The 15237-nt window shown below is 35.0% G+C and overlaps 1 protein-coding gene across 15 annotated transcripts in view; it reads left to right on the top strand.

Annotated features, from left to right (window-relative positions):
- Nucleotides 1–15237, top strand: part of VPS13B (vacuolar protein sorting 13 homolog B) — a 768399-nt gene that overhangs the window by 323861 nt on the left and 429301 nt on the right. For 12 of the 15 annotated variants that reach the window (XM_064588058.1, XM_064588057.1, XM_064588059.1 and 9 more), the window contains one exon: nucleotides 1638–1785. The exons of 2 other annotated variants lie outside the window; for them this stretch is intronic. In XM_064588058.1, the coding sequence (XP_064444128.1) occupies nucleotides 1638–1785 (148 nt within the window). The remainder of the gene's footprint in view (nucleotides 1–1637; nucleotides 1786–15237) is intronic. One more of the 15 variants, XM_064588054.1, reaches the window with a different exon arrangement.

Genomic DNA, 15237 nt, shown 5'->3' with positions numbered 1-15237 from the left:
CTATCAGAGCCTGATGTCTTGTTAGGAAGGGTTTTGTTTGGGCTTTTAACGAATCCTTAAAGAATGCCTTTCTGAAAATGCACCCAGTTTCAGCCACCAAAAGGAAGGATTTTTTTGTTTGTTTTGGGGTATTACCAATATTACGGCTTTTATGAATCTCATCTTTCAGCTGTTTTGCTTGAATTAAACATCACACTATGCAGAACTTAATTTTTCTCTAATACATTAATTTGAATCTGAACATAGTTGTAATTTTTTGGAGTAATTGGTCATATTCCAGGTTTATAAGTGATGGGCAAGAAATTCAAGGGATTATGGGATCACTAAATGCTAGAACATAAGTAGACATCTCCACTCCCATATTTTATAGTTGAGGAATTTTAAATGCACCAAAACTTAACAATATGTTGAACATTTCTCATCTAGGTCTTAATACTATTTCCTATTCAGATTTGTATAAATATTACCAGTTTTACTAAATTCTTAATATGAAAGCAGGTACTATACATTGTGATGTTTCCCACAAATATATTTAATCTTTCCATTTTCTCATTATCAGCTTTCTTGTCCTTTTACTCAGCTTAAGTAGCAACTTTAAAATAATTTGCCTTTTTCCCTTCTATCTCATAACTTGCTTGATTATATTACATAGTTAGATAATGTACCTATGTTCTGATTGGAATATTTTTATAATCTAATTAATATTAAATAAGTAATAAAGGTTGAGTGAGGCTTAAAGGTGGATCTTTAAAAATGTGATGGTTGTGCTGTTGAGAGTAACGTGAGACTCCATTGCTGCTCGACTAGCCCCTTCAGAGTTACCATCTGATGCAGCTGTATTACAGTTATCAGCTGTTGCTGCCCAGGCTGCAATTTCCTTCTCAATTTGTGGCTAAAACCCAACATTTGATGATTGTTTTCCACCCAGTTCAACATTGATCTTTGATCCTGCAGCAAACTTAAAAAATACTTTTTTTTCTTTTTTGCCAAAAATCTGACAAGATTGTATTGGGCGTCATCAGCAGTAACATCAGACTTTATTGCAGTGAATAAAGATGAAACAGCTGCTTTATTGTCCAATTTAGCACTCACACATTCAATATAGGATCATAATGTTTTCCAGCTTTCTCTAACTATGGATACTTTTCTATGCTTTCTAAATATGCTGTGTATATCACTTTGTCAGACAAAATGTAGAGATTTTCAGCAATTCCTTACTAAGTTGAACTGTAACATGTAATTAATCACTTTATAGAAGTATGTCCCTAAAATATCATTTGATAAGGATAACTTTTTATTTCCTACTAATTATAATTTTCAAAGCTAACTGTAGTTTTGATTTGCCTTTACCATATTATCTTTACGCTTCTTTCTGAAATTTATTTTAAATTCCGTTTATTTCCATGCTGTCTTAGTTTTCACACAGAACTCTAATTTCACACTGAAACTAAGTGTCCCTGTGTGAATTTGTGTGTATAAGACAGACAGACAGAGAGGGAAGAACTGAGAGAGGTACAGATTGACTGGTATTTTACCTTCAACACCACTTATGAAGGATTTTCCCCAATGTTGCCATGTTTAACCTTCACTGCTTAAGAAATAGAAAATAATTCAGTGTTTCATTCGCCTCTCTCCAGCAGCCTGTCGTAGCTGTTCCTCTTGTTATGCCAATTAGCAGAAGGAAAGAGGATGAGGTGTCTGTTGGAAGTGCGCCCCTGGCAAAGCAGCAGTCATATCAGGCCTCTGAATATGCCAGTAGCCCTATAAAAACAAAAACAGTAACAGGTATGTGTCAAGAATTCTAAAGGGTCTGTGATTTTACCCTAACTCTAATAAGTTATCAAGTTATCTGGGCCACAATATCATGCATGCCAGCCAAAGACACGAGACTCCTGGAATGGAGACAAAGGACTTTATTATCTTACAGCATTAGCAGTAACCCAGGGTATCAGCATTTTCTTGTGTCCCTGCCCTAAGCCTGATTCCCACAGGGTGGCACCAAGAAGGTCAGCTGTTTCCTATACACAATGGATTATGTTAGAAGAGAGAAACCCTCAATTAGGGAACCTGAACTTGTTATAATTGGTAGAAAACATGCCTGAGGGAGGCACTATTTGTAACTTGCAAGGCCTTTAGCCTTCGCTTAAAAGGAGCACAATATCTGTCTTTTTAGGCTGTATGCTGTACAGATATCCTTGAAAACACAACTGGGCACAAAAGCACTCACTGTCTCTACTTTTAAGACTTGCAAAATACTAGAGACCCATAGAGAAACCGTCTCCCAATAGTATGTTCTTTCTTTTTTTTTAATAAAGATTTTATTTATTTATTTATTTGACAGAGAGAGAGAGATAGCGAGAGCAGGAACATAAGCAGGGGAGTGGGAGAGGGAGAAGCAGGCTTCCTGCCAAGCAGGGCGCCCGATGTGGGACTCGATCCCAGGACCCTGGGATCATGACCTGAGCCGAAGGCAGACGCTTAACGACTGAGCCACCCAGGCGCCCTAATATGTTCTTTCTTAAAGTGAATTCTTGCAAAACACAATATATCTCACTTTTCTCCCTTTCCCTTCTCTCAGCTAGATAATCTCTGCAAATATAGAACATATTCTTCCGTAAGACAGTTTTTAAATCCCCATTTGTGTAGTTAAAAAAAGCACTTTATGATTGCATTTAAGTGCCGTTTTCCTCATTAACTTGTAATGTTTGTGATGATAGTCACCTATCTTCAGGAGATTTTATATTTTTCCTTAGATACTAAGCTTTATTTCATATGACTCCTGTATTCCGAAACCGTATTGGAAAAGGTTTTATATTTTCAGTAAATTAAAAACCACTCATTGAATGTCTGTAATGGGCAAAACTCTGTTGTGATATTACTGAGTGTAGATATTAATGAGACATGATCCATGCCCTTAAGGAATTTAAAATATTATAAATCAAACTAACATTTATAGTTTAGAGGAAAAGTACTATTTTCTGACCATATTTAACAACAACAATAAAATGGTAACATTTATTTTTGTGAAGTTTTATGCCTCTTATTTTACTTCTCCTAAAGTGTCGATGTTATGTTTATTTTGTGAAATTATTAGACTTCCACCTGTCATCACCCACAAACCTTTTACTCTGTTGAGATTTTCTTTATCAGATGACAAAAGTACCAATTTTTGTAACATAGGAAGCTGATCTGTAACTTAAGTATTGAATTTTTAATACAGAATTAGGTATTATTTCCTTTAGATACTATGCTAAATTTTATACTTTAGATCTCCTGAACTGTTAATTTATATAAAGCTTTATAAATATCACCTTTTTTTGTAGCGGGGAAGGGATAGAGAGAGAGGGAAAGAGACAATCTTAAGCAGGCTCCATGCCCAGCACAGAGGAGCCCCGATGCAGGACTAATTCTCATGACCCTGAGATCATGACCTGAGCTGAAATCAAGAGTTGGATGCCTAAAGGACTGAGTCATCCAGGTGCCCCATATAATTACCACCTCTTGATAAATAAAATGTCTACTAAAGAGTCATTTGATAAAAGTAAATTTAATCTTGTATGCATATTAACCACATACTCTGACCTCCTGCTTACTATTTAGTTGTGTTCTTTAAATCACACTTGATGATTGATTTAAAATAATTGTTAAGGATAAATATAGGTGAGAGAAAATGCTTAGATTTAAATGAAATTACATGACACAGAGCTATATAGAAATTATGATCGTAGACATTTATTCTTTATGATTTGTGTATCTTCCTTCTTGAATGCTCACTATTTTTACTTCTCTGGAAACCTTGGTGGTAGTGCTTTCTTGAGAATGCTCTGTGCTAATCATTTTCTTAAGTTTCAAAAATTTCAGTTCTATTTTTAATTAGAATCTGTTCCTGTTTCAGTTTTAATTTAAAAAATGTTTTATGAGTCCTCTGTATCTACTGCTAAATGAAGTTACCATTGTTGTACTCATTATTTAATTGCATCATAAACTGTAGTGAATTTGGTAATGCATTCATAACCTTTTACACATCTTGTTTGTTTTTTTAGTATTACTATCTTAACCTTTAAATTGTATAGTTCAGTTAGTCTTAAATACATTCACATTATTATGGAATGCACATTTAAATTTTTTAACTGAATTTTACAGTGAAGAACTGTCAGTGTTAATTTATGCCTGAATTCTTATTAGAATGAGTTTTCATATTCTCAACCTAAGTTCCAGTCTTGGTCTTAAGTTCATCCCCAACAATTATGTGGTGTTTTTGGCACATGAAGGCCAAAGCTTGGTGATACTGCATGGCCTTGATTTTGCTTGGTGATTATTCAACAAGAAGCACACATTTTCCTCTTCCAATCACAATTAACCAATGTTAAATAGCTGGCTACAGGGAGAACATATGTTTGATGGTTGGAAATGTGTTGACAGCAGAACAACACTATTTCAGTGATATAGGCACATAGGGCAGGCCAAGCCAGAATAAAAGCATGTCTCACATGAAGATAATGTATTATCACAGAATTCTAAGTAATCTTCTAGAGAACCTATTTTTGAAAATAGGCAAACCCTTAAAAGCTATGACATCTGTTTACCCTATGTTTTGGAAATGTTATGAAAATTAATTTGGAGCTCTTGATGAAAACATCTGTAATGGAGATGAAAACTTTTAAAAGCAGGATGCTCCATAAATGATAGTTCTTTAAAAAATACCAGCTATTTTTATCTTACATGTTTATGTATTACTTCTCAAGTCCAAAGCACTGTAAGTACATGGTTAAAATAATAGGCCTTTTAATTTGACTTCTTGACTACTACCAAGATAATAATAAATTGAGGTATGATAATTAATGATGTAAATTTTAGTAGATAACGCCACAATTTTAAAGTATGGAACTTTAGCTTCTGAGCATGATGGTATATCAGGGACTAGATTTATATTCCTGCTATAAATAACTAAGAAACTTGTCCAAATATATGGGAGAAAAAAGCTTCTAGACATTGGACAATAGGCGGTACAGGACTGTGATTCGTCATAGAAAGGAAACAAAGCAGTTGAGCCTTAGGATTGCTCTGCTTTATGGCTAAAGGCACATTCCAGACCACAGAACAGGGTGCAATATATTAAGCTGAGCTCAGCTGTCTTGCTGAATTGAAGTTTAGGGAGGTAGAGTGACTGAAGTAGTAGGAGGTGGAGAATACTGCAGATCATGGGGTAAAATTCTAGAGAGAGAACGCTGTGTAGCAGAAGAACTCCAGAAATCAGGAATAGTGTTCTCATTGAGTATTTGCTAAGCAGTAAGCCATGCACGCATAGAACGAGACTCTGCACAGTTGGGCAAAGGATGACCGAGGAACCATGATCTGAATGATTCCCAGAGCTCACACAGGGCTGGAAGGCATTCAGGTTCCTATTGTCATAGTATACAATCCCGATGATTATTCAGGACATTCAGAAGAGACCTTAGAAAAGCCATGCCTCCGTAGTGGATCTAAACTATTGAAAATGTAAAGGCTACCTTAGACTCATCTTAAGCAAATTCTAAAAAGCCTCTGAAGCAACAAAAACAGTGAGTAAGTTAAGTGCTGGCAAAATGAAGCCCAATGCTATTAAGAGGAATGTAAGAAGATCCAGACATGTAGCAACTTAAAAGCACAATGTCAGGCATTCAATCAAAAAACCAATAGAGATGCAGAGAAGTAGGAATCTATGACCAGAAGAAAAATAAGCCAATAGAAATGAACTAAGAAATGGCATAGATGATAGAGTTAGCAGGTGTATTAAATACTTGTACATTCAAATGGGTAATTATAACTGTGATCAGGTATTTAAGGAAAGCTGAGTACATTTTGGAGGGAAATAGAAGATATAATACAGAACCAAGCCCGACTCTAGAGTTGAAAAATATATGGGAAGGGAGAAACTGACTGGGTGAATTAACACTTGAGTAGACATTGCAGAAGAAGAAATCAACTTTGAAGACCTAGCAGTAGAAACTCGCCAAAATGAAGCACAAAGAGTATCAATGGAAAAAAAGTGTGTAGAATGTTAGTAGACTGTGGGATGATAATTAATTTGGCTAGTCAGAGTAGGGTCTCACTGCAAGTTTGAACAGGTACTTGAAGCCGGTAAAGGAGGGAGCCATGCAGATATCTTTAGAAAAATCATATGGGGTTATATATGTATCTTGGAATAAATTATCCAGTCTAACCCCTTCACTTTATAATTACGGAGATTGATTCATAAAAAGGTAAAGCAACTTATCCGAGGTTAAAAAATATTTAGTGAAAAAAATTTTTAGTGAGGCTTGTTTTTAAAGTTCCAGATAATGTATTTCACCCATCCCACCACCCACCTCCCCTCTGGTAACCATCAGTTTGTTCTCTATAAGTAAGAGCCTGTTTCTTGGGTTTTTTTGTTTGTTTGGTTTGGTTTGGTTTGTTTTTTTTGCTTGTTTGCTTTGTTTCTTAAATTTCACATATGAGTGAAATCATACGGTATTTGTCTTCCTCTGACTGACTTATTTTGCTTAGCATAATCCTCTCTACTTCCATCCATGTTGTTGCAAATGGCAAATTTCACTCTTTTTTATGGCTGAGTAATATTCCATTGTGTGTATGTTTATCATCCTCTTCATCAGTCAGTGGAATAGGTGATGGGGATTACAGAGGGCACTTGTGATGAGCACCAGGTGTATGGAAGTGTTGAATCACCATAAATAAAAGCTTGAAAAAATAAATCTTTCAATATGAATATTTACATTGCTCCTTGGTTTATCAAGGAAGAATAATTGGTTAAACTATTTCATCCTTTTTAAAAAATCTTTCTCAATTTGATTATTGTTTAACTCTGTTCTTCAGGTTCCACTTGACAAAGTTTTTTCTGGTGCTATATGAGGTGCTTTGCTATTTAGCAAATTATGGAAAATAACCCTTGAAAAGTAAATAGCACCCTGATGACCTTAGTTAACATATTTTCTCAATGTGTTAATGCACCTATAGGAGATTCACACACACACACAAATAAAGTTCCAGATTATGATAGTCATCCTGTAATTAATAGTTGCCTTCTTTCATTTCTTAATGGTATAACCAGCCATAAAAGTCAGGTCCGTGCAAATTGAGTCATCTCCTATTTTCCCTCTAATCCCCAATATATAACCAGCCAACTTCAGAGCATTCTTTTTTGTCAAAGGATGGTTCTAAATTTTCAGTCCAGTCCCATGGAACTAAAATAGTGAAGAATTTTACATTAGAGCTAACTACAAGGATATAGTGGGAAACACTTAAACCTCTGCAATTAGCATGGAAGGTTCTGCCACTCTTTAATTGGGTGTCACTTCATTGTTGCAGTTAAGTTCCTGGATGACACTCAGAAATGAAACACTACTGCTGACATAGTTTTTCTTCCCTAATATGTATGTTTAAATATATCCCAGAATCAGTGATGCATTTTAAAAAATAAAAAAATTTATGATGTTTCAGATGCTTACATTTCTTATCATGCATATGGAAATTCTGTCTTATTTTCTCAAAGAAAATTAAATATGGAAAATCATGAAATTTAAAAAACACTTTGTTTATATTACAGATTAAAGGTTTCATATTTTTTTTGAAGAGTCTTTTTTTTTTTTTAAAGATTTCATTTATTTATTTGAGACAGAGAGAATGAGAGACAGAGAGCATGAGAGGGAGGAGGGTCAGAGGGAGAAGCAGACTCCCTGCCGAGCAGGGAGCCTGATGCGGGACTCGATCCCGGGACTCCAGGATCATGACCTGAGCCGAAGGCAGTCGCCCAACCAACTGAGCCACCCAGGTGCCCGAAGAATCTTTTTTTTTGACAGTGAACTTCAGTTATTAGGTAAAATATCTCTAATTACATTTTTTTCTGATCTCATTTCAAAATATAGTATTTTTAAATTAAGCAGTAGTTCAGTAATGTAGTTGTAATGATAAAGATTGAGTTAATTTTGGCTGAAAATATCAGAAATCTCTCAATAACAGTGGTTTAAATAAGATTGAGTTTTGTCTCTCATGTGAAAGCTTATGGGTAGACACCCCAAGGTCATATGGCTCTCCAAGGTCAGTTAGTTTCTTAATCCACTATGAGTGGCCTCTATTACCATGCTTGGTGAATGGTCCGCAATGGATGCTTCAGCTGTTTATCATGTCTTCATTTCAGTGAGCAGAAATGAGTAACAAGAAGACACCTTACCTCTTTGAAAAGTATACAGAAGTACTGTTCACTTTTGCTTATATACTCTTGGCCAGAAACTAGTCATGTTTATTTGATCATATGTGATCATATCCACAGCTGTATAGATCTCAGCAATGTAGTCTGTATTTTTTAAGGCCCATATGTGTGACCAAAAGGTTTGGTTTCTAACTAAGAAAAAAAGAGGAGAGTAGATAGTACAGGTTATTTAGCTCATTACAGATTATTTAGATATTACAGGTTATTTACTCTGCTGTAGTAACTTACAATAGACTGTCATAAGCTGGAATTTGGGGAGAAAAGTAGAAAATATTTTCCTTTAAGTGAGAATATCAGAAGACAAAGCTGGTAAAAGTGTTGTCATGTCTGAGGTGTTGCTTGGGTTTTTCACAATGAGGGTAGAGGCTTAGGAGTCATTACCATAGGGATCTTACATAGTCAAAGCCACAGAGTGCATGATCTCCCAGGGAAACCATATGAGAAGCAAAATGAGAAGAAAGCCCAAAATTAAATTCTGAGCGAATTTTTCTTTAAAGAGTAAGGGGAATGAGCCAGTGGAAAGATTGAGAAGCATCCTTCTGAGAATTAGGCAACGTAAGTATACACATATGTATATATACATATATATATATGATATATATGACATAATTGAAAAGCACTTCAAGATGAGGGTGGGTAACTGCCTAGGATGCTATAGATTCATCAAGAACAATGAGGCGGAAATTGGCCAGAGGAGCTTTAGTTGTTAGGAAATGAATGGGAATTGAAACAGCCACCGTTTCCAGAAGTACACCAGAGTATACCACTCTTTCCAGAAATTCACTATACAGACACTTGGGTATGTCTATAGAGAGATAAAGAGGAGAGAAGGAAGAATTGGAGATACAGGAACATTGGGGATAATTTATACAGTGAGATCACAAATGAAGCAAAATATAAGATCTTATAAACAGATGTAGGACTTAATAGGAAAATTACCTCTTCCTCTGAGACAGAGTTAAGAAGAGTACGTATACGTCAATTTAGTTAATTTTCTTTCCACACACGAGTTATTAGGAAAAGTATTATTTTCTTTGCCCTGTTTCAGAGAATGTAAGAGATGAGGAAATGTATAAGTTTTTCAAAGTTAAGACCCTGTTTTGCATATACAAGGAATGTGTTCCTTCTACGAAAACAGGACTTTAAACTTTACCTTCACTTTTTTTTTGTATCCATTTATGTTACTCCAAGTTTGAAATTCTGTCAAGTCTTTAAAAAAAAAAATCATTTTATCTGCAGACAGTATAAATTGTAGGACCATTTGAGGTTGTGAGATTTCCAATTTTTGCTCGTAATAGTTGCTCCTGAAGGCACTGATATATTTTGAAGTCAAGTTTTAAGAATTGTGCATTGTAAGTAAAGTGTTTCACACTAGTGTAGTTTTTCATTTAAAATGTTTAAATCATCCTTAATTTGATTAAATTACAATGTTGAGCAGGTATGTTCCTAGTTATAGGGTGGAATTAGTATTAATGTACAAGAAATAAATTTTTTGTGGACTTATGTATATTAGAAGTTGCTTACTTTAATCATGTAGTTCAGCATAAAATTCCATTCCTTTGTGATTAATTAGATATCCAGTTTCATTGACAAATGCTAAAGCATTGGAAAAATTGCGTAATATGCAGTTGATTTTATTCTCTCAGGGTTAAAGTGTGGTTTAAAGTATATTTTTCCCTTTTGGAATAGAAAAAGGTTTAAAATAAAATGAAGTATTTCTAATGAAGTACATCAAAAATTAAAGAAACTTGGAAATGCCATCCAGAAAGTAATCAGAGAACTTAAAGGAAAATATACATTTACTAAATTGCTTTTTCCTGTTTGTACTTTGTAAGAACAATTATCTTCATTTCTAAACCTAGAATTTATGAGGAAAAATATTAACAGTCTGCAGAACTTAACATAATCTTTGCAATTCAAATTATGTCTAAGTTCATTTCTGAGGTTTCTAAAGAATTTCAACAGGTGCCATTTGATGATATGTAGTATCAGCCATAGTAGTCTAGATTTTTGTAGTTGTAGAGTATTTTTGACATTCTGATTTTTTAAATGTTTCATAAAATATCCGTTCATCATTTGATGATATTCTTTTATAGACATACCTGGTAGTTACACTACTCACTTGGCATTAGTACATAGCTGAATTTCTTGCATTGCTAGTTTTCCTATGAGGACTCCTCAAGTAAATGATCAGTTCATAAAGAAATGTAATTTATACTTCTTTAGTGTGTCTCCTGGTGTGTCTGGCAGAATGTCTTTTAATTATTGTTTCCTCATTAATTCCAAGAACCTGTTGAGTTTGTTAAGCAAACTAGGTTTATTGATTTTTATTTTTAAGTATATGTATAGCATACACATAATGTCTTTTCCTCTTGGAACTTTGAATCTTGAAAATTAGATGAGTAATTTTTTCATATTTAAGTGGAAAAAAAATTTTTGTTCTCCTATTTCCTTGGCTCATTTGTTATTTCTCTAGGACTGTAAAGCAGAACATTTATTTAGGTATGGTGTCTTTTAGTATGTTCAAGTTTTATTCTGATTTTTACTTTGAAAGTAGAATATAGACTCTACTGAATTTTGTCAGTGGAGATGGCTTTTAGAAGGTAAATTCTTTTAATGCTGAGAAATTAGTTTTAAATTCTATATTCTGTTGGGATTATTTTATTTCGACTGCTGTCCCTACTACCTCACTCTTTCCTCTTTTAAATGTCCTAATCCAAGCCTACATCAAAACAAATGAAAAAAAAAAACCCACAAAACTACTGTTTTTGGATTCCTTGAACACATTTGAGGCAGGCTCATATTTTGTTAAAAGTATTACTAAACAGTAAGAGAATGAATTAAAACAAATACAAAGAACACAAACTATTTGAAAATAGTTAATCTTTGGTAGCCTCCTACCTTTTTTCTTAGTGCATTCTTGTCAGTAAAAATCCTTGAGCAAGCATCTGTAGTATACCATTTATTGAGTTATGCATTAAATATGTGTATTACTATAGTAATATACTATAAAGCATGCAAGATAATTTTACAATTTTATTAACATTTAAATGTTTTTATTCTGATAGAGTTTTAATATAGCAGTATTTCAGTGAGACTAATACTGTTTCGTTTTTTAAAATTTTAATACTGTGTTATAGAAACTTAAAGGTTTAGTTCTTTTTTTAAGTGTTTTTAAAATTTTTTTTTATTTTTAAAGATTTTATTTATTTGAGAGAGGGAGAGCATGAGAGAGGGAGCACAAGTAGGAGGAGCTGCAGAGGGAGAGGGAGAAGCAAGCTGAGCAAGGCCCCGAGATCATGACCTGAGCCCGAGGCAGACACTTAATCGACTGAGCCACCCAGGCACCCCAAGGTTTAGTTCTTAATTCAGTTTATTTTAATAGTTGATTTTAGTAGCTGACATTGAAAAGTCACCTCACTGAGATACATTATATCTAAGAGGGAAATGGGCATCATTGACGCACTGAAGACACTTATTTTTCAGTCCTGTCCATTTTATCCAAGGTCTTTGTTGACATCAGGCTAGTAAATTTCCATCTTCCTTTTATCAATAAGATATTCTTCTAAATTAATGGAAAGGTGTTGCTTTTTCCTTTTAAATAAATTAGTGATATCTTTAATCCATATGTTTGGATATCTGTGTTTTATGGGAATCTTTAAAAAATGTATATCCAAATTAGAATTAATTTAGTTAAAGGTAGAGAATGAAATTTGTAAATCTAGTTAACTATATGCATATAAATTATAATATGCCACAATTAGTTGAAAACAAGTGAAAGAGTGAAGGGCCCCTGCCATTTTCTTTTCGTTACTGAATGTCTACTCTTCCTTCAGTATACTTAGCATTGTGTTATCTGTAGCCTTATGACATGGAGAAGGACCTCAATGTAATTCTACTTTACTAAATATTAACAAATCCTGTCTTTCTCATTTTTAGATAAAAGTAAATATGAATAGATATTCTCATATTTGTCCCCAAAAGCTTAATGGATGGTCTTATAGTTTTGTACCCTACATTATTGGAGTTCACTGCTGTCTTAGGGTGTTACTATATGGAAGTTTAGGGTTATCTGGAGGAAGTCCCTCATATAAGACACTGATGGGAGAGTGCCAAGGGTTAAACTGAGAAAAGTATTGGCTAATGTAGTTCAAGAAATCTTTTGGAGGTGGAGAAAAGATTAGAGAAGTAAAAAATAGCATCTCCAAATATGCAAGTTCAGGCAGAGTATCCTGGGATAATGGCCAGTGAATATGATAATGGAAGGACTGAGAGCCAAGGGAGGCAGAGTTTTAATAGTTCTCAAGGAAGTAAGCCTGGAAAATGGGGAAGTAAACCCCATGATATGCTTGGGCATTTTGGAGCTTGTGCAGGCTGTGTAATGATATTGTGAGGGCTGGGCAGGTACACCTGTGGGGAAGGGAAGGAAAAATAAAATAAAATAAGATAAGATAAAATAAAATAAAAAATAAAAAATAAAATAAAATAATAAAATAAAATATAAAATAAAATATATAAAATAAAAAATAAAATAAATAAAATAATAAAATAAAAAATATAAAATAAAATAAAGAGGGAGGCAAACAGTAAGAGACGCTTAACTCTAGGGAATAACCTGAGGGCTGCTGGAAGGGCTAATTGGGTGATGAGCATTAAAGAGGGCACTTGATGTAATGAGCACTGGGTGTTATATGCAGTTGATGAATCACTGAATTCTACCCTTGAACTAATAATACACTATATGTTAACTAAATTGAATTAAAATTAAAAAAAAAAATTGCCCGTTTTTCCTCCTAGTTGATAAGTGACTACTAGGGAAGACACATTTCTAAATTTTTTTTTTGACACATTTCTGAATTACAAAGGGCTCTCTGATTGCAAAAGACAGAAACTTTAAAAATTATTTTAAATTTGATCTAGAAACATTGCCAAAGGCAAGGGAAGCAAGGGCAAAAATGAACTATTGGGACTTCATCAAGATAAAAAGCTTTTGCAAAGCAAAGGAAACAGTCAACAGAACCAAAAGACAACCAACAGAATGGGAGAAGATATTTGCAAATGACATATCAGATAAAGGGCTAGTATCCAAAATCTATAAAGAACTCATCAAACTCAACACCCAAAGAACAAATAATCCAATCAAGAAATGGGCAGAAGACATGAACAGACATTTTTCCAAAGAAGACATCCAAATGGCCAACAGACATATGAAAAAGAGCTCAATATCACTCGGCATCAGGGAGATCCAAATCAAAACCTCAATGAGATACCACCTCACACCAGTCAGAATGGCTAAAATTAACAAGTCAGGAAACTGTTGGCAGGGATGTGGAGAAAGGGTAACCCTCCTATACTGTTGGTGGGAATGCAAGCTGGTGCAGCCACTCTGCAAAACAGTATGGAGGGGTGCCTGGGTGGCTCAGTTGGTTAAGTGACTGCCTTCGGCTCAGGTCATGATCCTGGAGTCCCTGGATCGAGTCCCGCATCGGGCTCCCTGCTCGGCAGGGAGTCTGCTTCTCCCTCTGACCCTCCTCCCTCTCATGCTCTCTGTCTCTCATTCTCTCTGTCTCAAATAAATAAATAAAATCTTAAAAAAAAAAAAAAAAAAAACAGTATGGAGGCTCCTCAAAAAGTTGAAAATAGAGCTACCATATGATCCAGCAATTGCACTACTGGGTATTTACCCCAAAGATACAAAAGTAGGGATCCGAAAGGGTACATGCACCCCGATGTTTAAAGCAGCAATGTCCACAATAGCCAAACTATGGAAAGAGCCAAGATGTCCATCGACAGATGAATGGATAAAGAAGATGTGGTAGATATATACAATGGAATATTATGCAGCCATCAAAAGGAATGAGATCTTGCCATTTGCAACGACGTGGATGGAACTGGAGGGTATTATGTTGAGCAAAATAAGTCAAACAGAGAAAGACATGTATCATATGATCTCACTGATAATGAGGAATTCTTAATTGCAGGAAACAAACTGAGGGTTGCTGGAGTGGGGGGTGGGGGGGAGGGATGGGGTGACTGGGTGATAGACACTGGGGAGGGTATGTGCTCTGGTAAGCGCTGTGAATTGTGCAAGACTGTTGACTCTCAGATCTGTACCTCTGAAACAAATAATGCAATATATGTTAAGAAAAAAAAAAGAAGAAGAAGAAGAAGAAGGTAGCAGGAGGGGAAGAATGAAGCAGGGGAAATCGGAGGGGTAGACAAACCATGAGAGACGATGGACTCTGAAAAACAAACTGAGGGTTCTAGAGGGGAGGGGGTGGGAGGATGGGTTAGCCTGGTGGTGGGTATTGAGGAGGGCACATTCTGCATGGAGCACTGGGTGTTATGCACAAACAATGAATCATAGAACACTACATCTAAAACTAATGATGTAATGTATGGGGATTAACATAAGAATAAAAAAAACCCAGTTGACTGGATTTGGCCCGAGGGCCATAGTTTGCTACCCCTGATTAAAATGATCTTTACTTTAATAATGTTAACCTTATGAAACCTATTAAACAACTCAGTGTAAAATTTTAATTCTTTAAGTATGAAAAGTAAAAAAAATTATTAAAAAAATTACTTTAAATTTGAAAAAGTAGGGATATTTTCTTGATTTGCATAACCAAAATGGTAAGAAAAGCAAAGATAGATCTTTTCCTTGGAATGACTTAGAAATAGAGACTGCATACCATCAGGACTCTGTTTTTCTTTTCCTGTTGACTTAACTTTCTTTTTTTTTTTTTTTTAGATTTTTATTTACTTATTCATGAGAGGCACAGAGAGAGAGAGAGAGAGAGAGAGAGAGAGAAGCAGGCTCCCAAGGAGCAGGGAGCCCGATGCAGGACTCGATCCCAGGACCCTGGGATCATGACCTGAGCCGAAGGCAGACGCTTAACCATCTGAGCCACCCAGGCACCCTTGACTTAACTTTCTTTTATTGAACATAGGTCTCTTGACTTAGCAGTGTACATGGCTGTGATTCCTCT

Source organism: Mirounga angustirostris, unplaced genomic scaffold, assembly GCF_029215605.1.
Source record: "Mirounga angustirostris isolate CCGP_5_RB_7025 unplaced genomic scaffold, mMirAng1.0.hap1 SCAF_4, whole genome shotgun sequence".
NCBI lineage: Eukaryota > Metazoa > Chordata > Mammalia > Carnivora > Phocidae > Mirounga > Mirounga angustirostris.
Note: the sequence above shows the minus strand (reverse complement) of the source record. Positions and strands in the feature narration are given on the sequence as shown.